The sequence below is a fragment of the Brassica rapa genome, chromosome A05, assembly GCF_000309985.2.
Source record: "Brassica rapa cultivar Chiifu-401-42 chromosome A05, CAAS_Brap_v3.01, whole genome shotgun sequence".
NCBI lineage: Eukaryota > Viridiplantae > Streptophyta > Magnoliopsida > Brassicales > Brassicaceae > Brassica > Brassica rapa.
This window is the reverse complement of record NC_024799.2, coordinates 5,533,678-5,545,727: the sequence shown is the minus strand read 5'-3', so window position 1 is coordinate 5,545,727 and position 12,050 is coordinate 5,533,678. Positions and strand designations below refer to the sequence as shown.

General features: G+C 38.9%; 3 protein-coding genes across 4 annotated transcripts; 1 reads left to right on the top strand and 2 right to left on the bottom strand.

The window, feature by feature from the left end:
* Positions 1–227: 227 nt before the first annotated feature.
* LOC103867426 (non-classical arabinogalactan protein 31) lies at positions 228–2,789 on the bottom strand. The gene is made up of 2 exons (XM_009145500.2): positions 1,612–2,789; positions 228–708 (listed from the first exon to the last, which is right to left on the bottom strand). The coding sequence occupies exons 1-2, from the start codon at positions 1,931–1,933 to the stop codon at positions 404–406; spliced, it is 627 nt and encodes a 208-aa protein (XP_009143748.2). The 5' UTR covers positions 1,934–2,789; the 3' UTR covers positions 228–403.
* Positions 2,790–3,041: 252 nt separating this feature from the next.
* On the bottom strand, positions 3,042–11,066 carry LOC103867425 (homeobox-leucine zipper protein ATHB-14). Of its 2 annotated transcripts, XR_004458605.1 has the most exons (19): positions 10,531–11,066; positions 9,859–10,018; positions 9,644–9,762; positions 9,472–9,562; positions 9,289–9,384; positions 9,089–9,202; positions 8,926–9,009; positions 8,686–8,841; positions 8,525–8,599; positions 8,348–8,454; positions 8,073–8,268; positions 7,800–7,988; positions 7,644–7,724; positions 7,425–7,565; positions 7,037–7,350; positions 6,845–6,959; positions 6,612–6,761; positions 6,222–6,530; positions 3,042–3,080 (listed from the first exon to the last, which is right to left on the bottom strand). XR_004458605.1 is itself a non-coding variant. In XM_009145499.3 (18 exons), exons 1-18 carry the CDS (start codon positions 10,743–10,745, stop codon positions 6,384–6,386), a joined length of 2,550 nt encoding a protein of 849 aa, XP_009143747.1. In that variant the 5' UTR covers positions 10,746–11,066; the 3' UTR covers positions 6,220–6,383. The 2 variants fall into 2 exon arrangements, 1 of the variants encoding a protein (XP_009143747.1); XM_009145499.3 differs by lacking the exon at positions 3,042–3,080 and having other exon boundaries at positions 6,220–6,530.
* Positions 3,106–5,973, top strand: LOC108871860. The gene has a single exon (XM_018658867.1). It carries the CDS (start codon positions 3,106–3,108, stop codon positions 5,971–5,973), a length of 2,868 nt encoding a protein of 955 aa, XP_018514383.1.
* Positions 11,067–12,050: the final 984 nt, after the last annotated feature.

The window sequence follows — 12,050 nt, the reverse complement described above, 5'->3', positions numbered from 1 at the left end:
TCAAATAGAAGAATAGAATTTTCAAAAACCACTATGTCCATACATACATCGTCATCTCCAAAAAGAGCTCATGAGATGATGTCAATACTTAATAGTATCAGCCTGCCTATAACTCTTTAGATGACCTAAAGACATGGTTACGATAGCATTGTACCACCGATTCACCGTGGTACACATTATAAGGTTGCCTTACAAAAAAATGGTTTGTCAGTTGTGAAGAAGAGATAAACGATAAGGATACGAAATCAAACACACTAACAATCTCAAAATGTCTACCAAGACAAGCTTCAAAACGTGAACATACTAAAAAAAAGCAAACACGACGATAGAAACATTTAAAGCACTAGTGAGAGATAGTCATAACAAGCAAGCACACACATACATAAAGAAGAAAGTCGAGACTTCAACGAGTACAGGCCGGTTCGAACGCGAAGGGACCAACAGAGAATAAAACGTAGTCGCGTTCAGCTATGTTGATTGATTTAGAAGGCTTAAGCCTAGCACCGGTGGTTCCACTGTTGAGCTGTGAAGGAACGGTGCATGTAGCAGCTGCGGAACCAGGATTCGTGGGCCAGGCCCGGCACGTGTGGAAAGCGTAGGAGGTGAGTTTATTCGGAGCTAACATGAAGAAGTATCCGTTTTTGTCCGTCTTTGTCTCCATCGTTACACCTCTCTTTGTGTTGTTGCATGCAAGCTTTACAGTAGCTCCTGTAGTGTAGTCGAAACATTAATAGATATCAACTATTCAATGATTATTACAAGCTTGATTTAAAGATTTAAAGGAAAAAAGAAAAAAAAAACAGTCGTATAGAAATTAAAAGGAGTAGAAAAGGAGGAAAATAAAATTTTGTGCATGCATGCAAGCCAATAGGACGAAAATCGTTTTGTGCATGAAAGCCAAGTGGCACGAGAGACTCGACGAATGTGTTACACAAATCATGATATATTATTATTTCTTTTTAAGAGGTCATTGGTGTGAATTTTTGAAAATGCATTTACCTAACCTTTTTTACTTTAGTGAAATCTACCTTAAGATACCAGACAATAAAAACATGTTTATTGCATGTCTCTTAAAATAGATTTGACCTCTTAAATTTTAACTAAAAATACTAAAAGACATCTCTTAAATAAGAGATATAAGATTCGGTCTCTTAACTTTTTTAAGTTAAGAAACCGAATCTTATATTACATTAAGAACTCCAACCTAAAAAACATGCAATAAACATGTTCAAGTGCTTTTAATCACATCAATTTGTTGGATTAATATCATTCATTCAAATTATTTCATAGGAAAATCAGTCTAACAATGCATGCATGGTAAGTAAACGAGTCTTTAAACTAAATTCATCAGACTAATCTCTTTGAATAAAAGTTAATTAATCCAAGATTTTTGCAGCCATAAAGTTTGATGTGATGTATTTTTTGCGAGAACGTAATGCACGCATTGTGAAGATTGTGTCATGGAAGTAAACCTCCTAAACATGCAACGATGAAAAAAAAAACGAAGACAAGGTCAATCCAAAGCTCATGTACACTTATAAAGTTATAGATCTACGAGATTACAAAATAATTAGAAAAGTTAAAAGAGACCAGAGATTATAATGTAACAACCTTGAAGAGGAGATGCTTCTAGGAGCGTATCAATGCCGGAGTACTTGCAAGACTTGCAATAAACCATGCCTTGAACGGCCACAAGTCTACGGCTCATCTTTGCCGCCGGTAGAGTCACTGGAGAAGCGGATGAGACTTCATTGGTGTAGATGAAGGTCAATGAGATGTTGAAAAGTAGAAGATATCTGAGAGCTTTTAGTACTGAAGTTCCCATTTCTGTTCTTTGTTTTAGTGATAGTGAGTGAAGCAGGATGTTCTCATTAAAGGCCATATTTAAAGCACTAAAATCATATAGGCCAGGGACTACTTGTCTAGTTGTCATTGGTGATTAAAATCATATAGGTTTATTATTTTTTGCATTAAAAATTACCCAAAAAAATGAATTTCGAAACCCATAAATAAATACTAGAAAATGCACCATGTATTCGTAGTAAATAACTGCATATGATTATTTTTATAAAATATACCACCATATTCTCCATTGATGCCAGACGTCAAACTGAGAAAAAAAAAAAACAGAAATGATGATCATATCTCACTATTTATAATACTTTTAAAAGTTCAATCCGTGTTTTGTGACAACTACAGTTGAAGACTATGCTAATTTCCTTTAGAATATAAATGTTATTGCGACATTTTTTTTGGCTACACTCTTTTGCCAAATTGGTCACTTGGTATAGAATGCAAAAACATTTAAAATGTATTCACTAAAATAGACAGCTACGGGGGAGAACTTTTATAGGTTTTTTCTTTCTCAGCTTATAGGCTAAAGAGAGGAGGGAGGCATCATCAGTTCATCATCATTTAATTTTCTTATGATAGATAGGATAGATACGATCTCAATTTAAATTTGTGAAATTTATAGATTCATTTACTGTGAAGATTTCATGCAGATCCAATCTTTAAATAATTTGCAGTGCTAGAAACGGCTTCCACAGCTTACCTAGCACCTATAAAACTGGACCACCCTGCGCTCCTCTCCCAGAATACACGAATATAACATCATTCCTTTCAATAAAGATATTATTTATTCTCTAAATATTGATATACGACTCCAAAATACAAACCTATCCCATTTATTTTTGTTACTTAGATATAGATGAAAAGTTGCCAAAAAAGAATATAGATGCAAAGTTATGTCCCATGTGTAAACAAATTTATTTTCTCAATTTCATTTATCTAATTCACATTACTGAACAAATTTAGTTCGTAAAATGAACTACATATACCCACTTATTAATGAGATATTCCAAATTTTAAATAGTTTCTTGTCTGAAATTTTGAGCTCTTTTTTCTTTATGATTTTTGTTTAACTACATGCAGCTCAATATGTCCAACATATAACAACTACAAGTCAGAAATAGTTGACAAAAGAAAATGACAAGATTAAAAAAAAACTCTTGCAAAAAGCAAACTAGCACAACAAAAAAAGACTTAATAACATCGTAATAATAATATCCGGCCATAACATACGAACAAGAAGTCACTGATGCAATGAACTCTTCTCTGATAAGAAAGGTCTCCAAGGAGGAAGTGAGAGACGCAATCTTCTCGATCAACGGTGACAGCGCACCGGGACCGGATGAGATGACCGGAGCTTTCTTTCAAAAGTATTGGGATATCATTGGTGATCAGGTATCAAAAGAAATACAAGAGGTGTTTGAGACGGGAGTGATGCCGAAAGAGTGGAATCTGACGTACTTGTGTCTGATTCCGAAGATTCCGAGTCCTGAGAACATGACGGACCTACGGCCAATCAGCCTTTGCTCGATTCTTTACAAGGCGGTGTCCAAGATCTTAGGGAAAAGAATCCAACCGTTTCTTAACTCCTTGGTATCTGTCAATCAGTCGGCATTTGTGAGTGGAAGAAATATCTCGGATAATATTCTCATAGCGCATGAAGCAGTCCACGGTCTTAGAGTTCATCCCACCATTTCGAAAGAATTTATGGCCGTGAAGACAGATATGTCTAAGGCTTACGACAGGGTCGAATGGAGCTATTTGCGAAGCTTAATGAAAGTGCTAGGGTTTGATCAGAAATGGATTGAGTTGATAATGATGTGCATATCGACGGTCACCTTTGCGGTTCTGATGAATGATCAGCCTTTCGGATTGATAACACCACAGCGAGGTCTTAGACAAGGAGACCCTCTGTCACCGTTTATGTTCGTCTTATGCACGGAGGGACTAACGCACTTACTGAATGTGGTGGAAAGGAATGGGTTGCTGAATGGCTTGCAATTCTCAGCCGAAGGACCGGCTATCCACCACCTATTATTTGCTGATGACAGCCTGTTTATGTGCAAAGCCAACCCAAGCCAGGCCTTGGTACTTGATAGGATCCTGCAATTCTATGGAGCCGCCACAGGACAGACGATCAATCTGCAAAAGTCATCTATCTCGTTTGGGGAGAGGGTTATGGAAACGGAAAGAACAGAGATCCAGAACATTTTGGGAATTGTTAATCAAGGTGGTGCGAGCAAGTACTTGGGACTCCCTGAGTGTTTCTCAGGCTCGAAAGTGGAGCTCTTATCGTACATAAAAGACAGGACCCGAGGAAGATTGGAGGGTTGGTACCTACGACATTTGTCTCAGGGCGGGAAAGAAGTGCTATTAAAATCATCAGCTGGTGGAATACCTGTGTTTCCGATGTCCTGTTTCAAGTTACCGAAGACTCTCATCTCGAACCTCAATAGTCTGTTCGCTAATTTCTGGTGGGGCGCTGACTCGCACAAAACCAAGGTTCACTGGGTCTCATGGGAAAAAATGTGTCTCCCTAAACACTTGGGAGGAATGGGCTTCAGAGATTTGGAGTGTTTCAATCAAGCTTTACTTGCCAAGCAAGCGTGGAAAATCTTACATCAACCACTGTGTCTTCTCTCAACCTTCATCAAGAGCAGATATTTCAACAATGGAGACTTCCTCGAAGCGTCTATGGGTGACAGACCGTCATACGCTTGGAGAAGTTTGTTGTATGGTAGAGAACTCCTGCAAAAAGGGTTGCGACACAGGATTGGTAACGGTGAAAAAACGAGAGTGTGGTTGGACAAATGGATCGACGATCCAATAGAAGGGCTGAGAGCGCCATGGATCAAAAATAACTCGTTTGATGTAAACTTGAGGGCGAAGGCACTTATTGATCCTGAGACTAAGAGATGGAATGTGGAGAGACTGGCTGAAGTTTTTGTTCAAGGAGATGTGGAGATCTTGCTGAGGAATCAACCGGTTACGGAAAGGGAGGATTTTTTTTCTTGGAGGTTTAACAAGAATGGTCAAATCACGGTGAAATCTGCGTATTGGTTGGCTTCAACGCTAAAAACTGAGGAAAAAAATCCTGAAGCTTTGATGAATCCATCGCTTAATGTGCTTAAAGAAAAAGTTTTGAAAGTGCAAACCTCCCCTAAGATTAGGGTCTTCTTATGGAAATCAGTAAGCGAAGCGCTTCCTACAGCAGAACTGCTCTCTGCAAGAGGAATGAAAGTCGACAGAAGATGTCAAACGTGTGGAGTGGAGGGTGAAACGATTAACCATATGCTATTCGAGTGTAGTTATGCACGACAGGTATGGGCCTTGTCAGAGATTCCGAATCCTAGAGGTGGATTTGATGAGGATTCAGTGTTTGCTAACATGAATACACTCTTAACCCCGAGCTCTAGAAGCCAAGGAAGGTCTGAAGTTAAAAGGAGATGGCCGTGGATTTTGTGGCTTTTGTGGAAGAGAAGGAATGAGCTAAATTTTAAAGGAAGGGCTTTCAATGCAATGGAACTTGTGCAGAAAGCGATCCACGACTCAGAGGAATGGTTTACAGCGCAAATGGTGGAGGAAGAATGGCAAAGGGAAGAGAGACTAAATCAACCAGTGGTTCAAAGGAAATGGCTCCCGCCGGAAACAGGATGGAGCATGTGCAATATTGGAATGGAGTTTGACAAAAGTAAACTAAGAGTCGGCGCTGGTTGGGTTCTGCGGAATGAAAGGGGAGTGGTCTTATGTCACAGCAGAAGAGCCTTCTCTGCTTGTAAGAATAGGGAAGATGCTAAGTTGATTGTCGCAAAGTGGGCAATAGAGAGCATGCGTAGCCAAAGACAATCGAAAGTAATCTTTGCAGGGGAATTTGGAGATTTGTTTGGAGCCACGGTGCGACCCGAGGAATGGCCATCCTTTCAGGTCCAAAGCTCCGAGATAAGGAAAGAGTTGGAAGGAATCGAAGATTGGAAGTTGCTGGTGGTTAACAGAGAAGCTAATAGAGGTGCTGTTTTCATTGCACAAAGTGTCACTAATCTTGGATTAGTCAATTCGTATGTAGCCAGAGGTCCTCCTTCTTGGCTATTTGAATTCTTTGTTAATGAAAGTAGAAACCTCTGAAGAGCTATCCAAAATAACGGGTTTGAATTGAGAGCCGAGGAAGTGGTGTTCTTTTTGTGAGCTGCTGTTTGTATTTGGTGTGGAATTCTCCCTTCCCCTGTTTTATTGTTTTATTTTTGAGGTTGCTCTGTTTTTTGAGTACGGGAAGTGGAGGGAAAAGGTTGTATCTGGTTTGATGTTGACTTTGGTGTTAGGGCCAATTTTATTTATATAAAAAACCAACCTTGACGGAAAAAAAAAAAAAATACATACGAACAAGAAACAATCCATAAAGGATCATAAATAAGTCATATTACATATTAGTCCCTGAATTTCAAAACACTGTTTAGCATAATAGCACCCTAACTTTAACATCTTACATAATAACCTTCCATGGGAAGGAAGTAACCTGGTCTTCCTTACTCTTCTCTTCAAACGAACGACCAATTCACGAACATGAATGCTAAGCAATGGTTTGACTCATCGTCTTCAAGAACTTTCCACACTGTTGCCTGCTCGTAAGATACCAATCTCCCCATGCTTGATGCACACACACCCGCAGGAAGATGAGCATATCCCTACACAAAATAATCAAGATTCCGAGTCAGAATGATTTTTCGAGATAATGGCAAAAGAATCATCAAGTAAACAGAAAAAACCTGTTGCATGATCTTGGGGAACTCGGAGCAAAGAGCTTTACGACCAGACTCGTCGAGGGTCTTGTCTAGCATTATGTCTTGAAGAGCTACAAGAGTAGTTTCCAGCATGTCTAAACCGGTTTGGTTTGCAAATGTGAAAACCGGTGAAGCCTACAAAAGAGATATTGTCACACCCATCTCAAAAAACTGGAAAACATGTCCTTAGAAGCAAAGACATGTAGTCAGTCACTTACGTTTGTTTTGAGCGAGCAGCACAGGATTGCATCAGTGTGGTTCCAGAGTTGACGCAGCAATGTGTCACCACTGGTTTGAGAATCAGACCCAAAGAGATCTGCACCAGTGTGAACCCTACAACAGCCAATAACAAGAGGTTTAGAACAAATAAACACTTAGCCTAGACACAAAACTAAAATGCTAATTAGTACCTGTAACTCCTTGAGATCCAACGGACGAGAGTGAGAGCTTCAGGGGAAGTGGGAGCAGATACTGGACTGATACTAGAACCAGGACGAGGAGCAATGGCTAGAGCAACCCTCTGAATAGATCCCACTATGCTTCTCACGTACTGACGTGCCATTGAAGCAACATTGTCTCTAGTGTGGTTATCAAACGTGAACTGGAATGCTATGGTCACTACCGACCTAAAGTTACAACCGTTTGTGTCAGCTTCACTTCCTTGACGTGTTGATCCTTCTAAGGCCGATGCTAAATCCAACGTACGGTTTGCAGATGCACCGTTCTATATGACAGTGAAAGATTAGATTATGGCATCAGAATATTTATATTTAATTAAATGAGATTTTGATATATTACCGGGGTTGATTTATGTTCAAGAGGTATGACGCGGAAACCAGAAGGAAGCAAAGGTGCATCATCAGCAAATGACTCATCAATAGGAGCAAAGACAAGCTGTGCACAACCTCCAACCACATTTTCATCAACACCACTACAAAGCTGTGGAATGAATCAAAGATCAAAAATGTCAACAAGAGAACCAACGAACTCTGACAATGTGAAACCATGAGGTCGGACCTGAAGCAAGTACATATCACGAGCTAAACCCATGTCTTCAGGTGAGTAAGCATGACCTTCAAGTCTAACCACTTCAAGAAACTGAAACAAGAAAATCAAAAAAGGTTACAAAAAAAAAGTATTTAAGAAAGAGTGAAGTTGTTTAGTCATTAGCACCTCTTCATGTTCAACTGTCTGTGCTAATGGGAGAATGACTTGGTTACTCGGGAACCCACCAGCTCTAGCGCAAGGAACAGCAAAAGGACTAGCTCTGAGGGATGCAGCAGCATAAGCATCCACACCATAATCAGCCCACTCAGAGCGGTGTTCTCTAAGGAATCTAACCAGCACAGCAGATGGAACGTTCTTGATTCAAGAAAGAGATAACAAGTTAGTTAAACTAAAGACGAAAATATAGTAAATAAACTTATTCCTCTATCCGACATGTACCTCCAATAGCATAGATGCCTTAGCACAAAGAACACCACTACCAAAGCTTGGGAGGAATGAGCTACCGTAGTGAGACGGCCCACCAAACTTCCCAGGAGACAAGTTTATCATAACACTAATATCCTCTGCACCGTCATTACTACCCAATGGTGACCATCCATCATCCACAAAACCATTGACAGCATCATTGAATCCACTGAAGTTTCATTCACTTAAAACAATTAGAAAGAGAGAGAAAACAACAAACTCATGGCACCAATAGAGATGATACTTACCGACAGAGTTTTTGACTGAAGGTTCTTAAGACCGCAGGTTGCCGCCCTCCACCGTACTGAACTTCTCCACTTGTCTCTTGTGCAATTTGCCTTACATGCCTCAGAGCCTGGAATAAATAAACCAAACATAAGAACCACAAACATTATCCCAAGTTATTCAAGGTTGCTGAAACTTACAGCAACGGTCATTTTCTGAGCAAGAATCTTTGAAGATTCATAGAGAGGCCTCATGACTTCAGGGACACTCCAAGCCTAGGGAAACCAGAAATGAATAAAGTCAGGAACATATTTATTAAACAGAACTGATGTGTTTTGAAACTATTTGGCTCGTTGCTTACATCCAAATCAACATGGTCAACAATGTGGACAATGGAACCACCACCATCGCAAGGACGGATGAGAAACCCGCTTGGTCGCATTTCAGCTCTCACAAAGCTTGAAGAAGGTGGTCCATTGGGGCCACCAGTTGTAGAAGTAAGCGACCTTTCACAAACCTGAAGACAGTGATAGAAAGCATCATGAAGCAGTTTCGAAAAATAGAAACCATAAAACATAAAAAATAGATCTAAAAAGCTTACCACATAGCTACCATCTTCTAAACATGTGCTGTATCTCAGCGTCCAAAAGTCACGAGCTGCTGCTAGTATCGTTGGAGCATACATCTGATAAGATCAAAGTGGCAAAAGCTTAGGAAGTCTTATGAGGAAATGCAAATAGGAGACAACAAGAACTGAGATGGACCTGCGTGTATATAAGCTCGATAGTTCCACCGTTTCCAGCAGGAATCACACTCAGAGTATCCACACATCGACAATCACGGAGCCAAGATTGACGATCTTTGAGGATTTCGGCAACCTACATTATTTGTTCAAATCAAGATTTGACTAGAACTCTACTTTTTTCTCTTACTTCACAAGCAATGAGACTATGTAATACTTTACCTTCATGGGTTCTAAACTCACGAGGCCGCAGGCACGTGCTGCAATTCCGCTGCAGTTGCGCGAAATAGAGACTATGCCAATAGAATCCGGACCAGGCTATAACCATATACAGAAAGTTCATACTATATTTATTTTGTCACATACTTGATAATAGAAACAGAAACTTGAAGAGTAGATTATTACCTTCATACCAATCATCTGAACCCAGTCAACAGCAGTTCCTGTAGCCTTGGAAAGGAACTCTGCGAGGGCCTCCTCTGCTATCGAAAGGAGACTAAAACCAAAAAAAAAAAAGAACTGTAACAAAGACTGAAGATATAAATCAAGAAGCTCATTAGAGAAGTAAAAAGCTCACCCAGCTGGGTTGTTAGCATCACGTTGCAGATGCTGAGGATGATTAGAGTTTTGCTGTTGATGTTGCTGACCACTTACGACCACAGACTCACAGCTGTTGTCTGTGGTCGTCCCAGAAGCCTGCATTCCAAATAAAAAGGTTACAACTATAAGCAAAAAATAATAGAGCAATATGATAATATTGTCTTCATAGAGACTAAAGATGAAGAGGTTTACAGTGTGGAGTTGGTGTTTCATGTGACCATTCTCGTAGACCAAGTGGGAAACTTGCTTCTGGAGACGATCATTCTCTTCCATCAAGAGTTTGTTCATGGCGTTAAGCTTTCTGTTGACTGTTTGGAGACGAGCTGCTTCTTTCCTCTGCTTCTCTCGGCATCTAATATCAACAAATCAAAAGAAAGCTTCAATATATTTGTGCTAAGATAAATTTAAATGTTGCATGTGTGATGTGAATAAATGATAGTCCTTGAACAGTTAATGTATTTTCCAATTATTCATATACTTTCTTGTTTGACGGAAATAAATGTTACAAAATGAATTCAAAGACAAATTTATTAGAAGTCACTTTCTTGTTTTTAAAGTCTTAACAGTGTCAAAGCTTACGCAGAACAAAGTTACCTGCTCTGAGAGATTTACAGGACATGGATCTACATTAAATTTCAAAACACAATGATCACTAAGATCCAAAAATAAAGAATCATAATTTTCAGATAAAACCAATGAAAGAAAAATTATTAAGCAAGGAAAAAAACAAATTTCATGTCTTCTTCATGCACTTAAATACAAAAAGATAATATTTTGGTAAGAAAACATTCAATCAACCAGAAGAAAGAAAAAAGACAACTTAATATTTATTAAAAATAAAAAAATGTTTTGTTGTAACTTCACCTGCGGTTCTGAAACCAAACTTTGATCTGTTTGGGCTCGATGTTGGAGAGAATGGGACACTCTCTAATGAGTTGCTGTCTTCTGAGAGAGCTAGGCTTAGGACACTCAGTGTAAACTCTCTCAAGAGCTTCAACTTGCTCCGGCGTGTACCTCACATACTTGCCGGAATCCAACCCTTTATCCGGCGACTCTCTGTGCATCGTGTGGACCATCATAGCTCAAACAGTGAAAACAAAAGTCGAATTTTTTAAGGAAGTTAACGAAGACCCAGATGGAGATTCAAGTTAAAGAATGAGACTTTCGAGGACTCCTAGGTTTTTTTTTTGGTTTAGTGTAGTTGATAGGTTCTTTTCAAGGGTAGGCTCTCTGGGTAGAGAGAGAGCCTCCACTCACGTTCATGGTGGGAAAAAAAAGAGTTTGAGATAGGAGAAAAAGAGAGTTCTTTTTGTTTTGTTTATTATTCTTTTTTGTGTGATTCCTTTCGGTTATATTTTGTTTGGTGGAAGAGAGAAAACGCCAGAGAGCAATGGCGAGAGGAAGGAGAAGAAGATAGATAAGAGGAGGGAGGAAGCAAAGTAGGGGTCTTTATCTCATGCGCCAATCTCGAGATCCTTTTAAGACATGTACAAAAAATGTTCAGCTGTAAAAGAGATTACTTTTATTTTCTTTTGTGTGGCGCGAGAAGGAAGAGAGAGAGAGAGAGAGAGAGAGAGAGAGAGAGAGAGAGAGAGAGAGAGAGAGAGAGAGAGAGAGAGAGAGAGAGAGAGAGAGAGAGAGAGAGAGAGTGTGGACTATACAAGAACACAAGTGCACAAAGGTAAAAAAAAAAAATCTAAAAGAAAATCTAGATGTAAATTGGAAAGCCAGGTGGGTTGAATTTCATAAAAGCTTCTTTTTTTTATGCGAAATTGAATTAGTATGTACTTGAAAAATTCAAAAATGTTTTTTTTTTGTTATTAAGAGTTCTTTTTAAATACTGATTATCTTAATGTTTATGCTCAATATTGTAAAAAAAAGGAATAAAACTAGAAATGGTGTTGTTATGAACAAAATCATTAATCTTGTTTTGTATCGAATTAACAATTAATTAAATTGAACGTTCAGCAGGATAAAAGGAGAAAAGACAATAAAGGAGAAAAGCCAACACACGCAAAACAGTCTCTGCAAAACTCAGCTGTTTTTTACTCTACCTAGAACAGTAATGATACAAAAATGTAAATATATAAAATCAAAATTAACTAAATGAGCAGGCAGAGAGACAGGCCAATCTTTGTTTTTTTTATATTATTATTCGAGAAACAAAAAAAATGAAATTGTTGTCAGAAGAGAACGGATATTTGACGAAACGGGTCTTTATCTATGTGAGAAGGACATAACATGGTTATTTCTCGCTATGATCCATCATGATGGTGATGCTGATATATGTACTATGTACAATGTTATCATCATGTGTGTGTATGTACGAAGATATCTGTATGCACTAAGTTGATGATGTTTCGATTGTTGCATGAGGAACATTG

Bases quoted from the DNA above. Each gene is read 5' to 3' on its own strand.
- LOC103867426 (XM_009145500.2), bottom strand. From the start codon at position 1,933: ATGACAACTAGACAAGTAGTCCCTGGCCTATATGATTTTAGTGCTTTA. The intron at 709-1,611 runs GTTGTTACATTA...ACTACACTACAG, and splicing joins AGAAGCATCTCCTCTTCAAG to GAGCTACTGTAAAGCTTGCA.
- LOC103867425 (XM_009145499.3), bottom strand. From the start codon at position 10,745: ATGATGGTCCACACGATGCACAGAGAGTCGCCGGATAAAGGGTTGGAT. The intron at 10,019-10,530 runs GTGAAGTTACAA...TGTTGATATTAG, and splicing joins GTTTGGTTTCAGAACCGCAG to ATGCCGAGAGAAGCAGAGGA. The intron at 8,842-8,925 runs GTAAGCTTTTTA...CACTGTCTTCAG, and splicing joins TAGAAGATGGTAGCTATGTG to GTTTGTGAAAGGTCGCTTAC.
- LOC108871860 (XM_018658867.1), top strand. From the start codon at position 3,106: ATGAACTCTTCTCTGATAAGAAAGGTCTCCAAGGAGGAAGTGAGAGAC.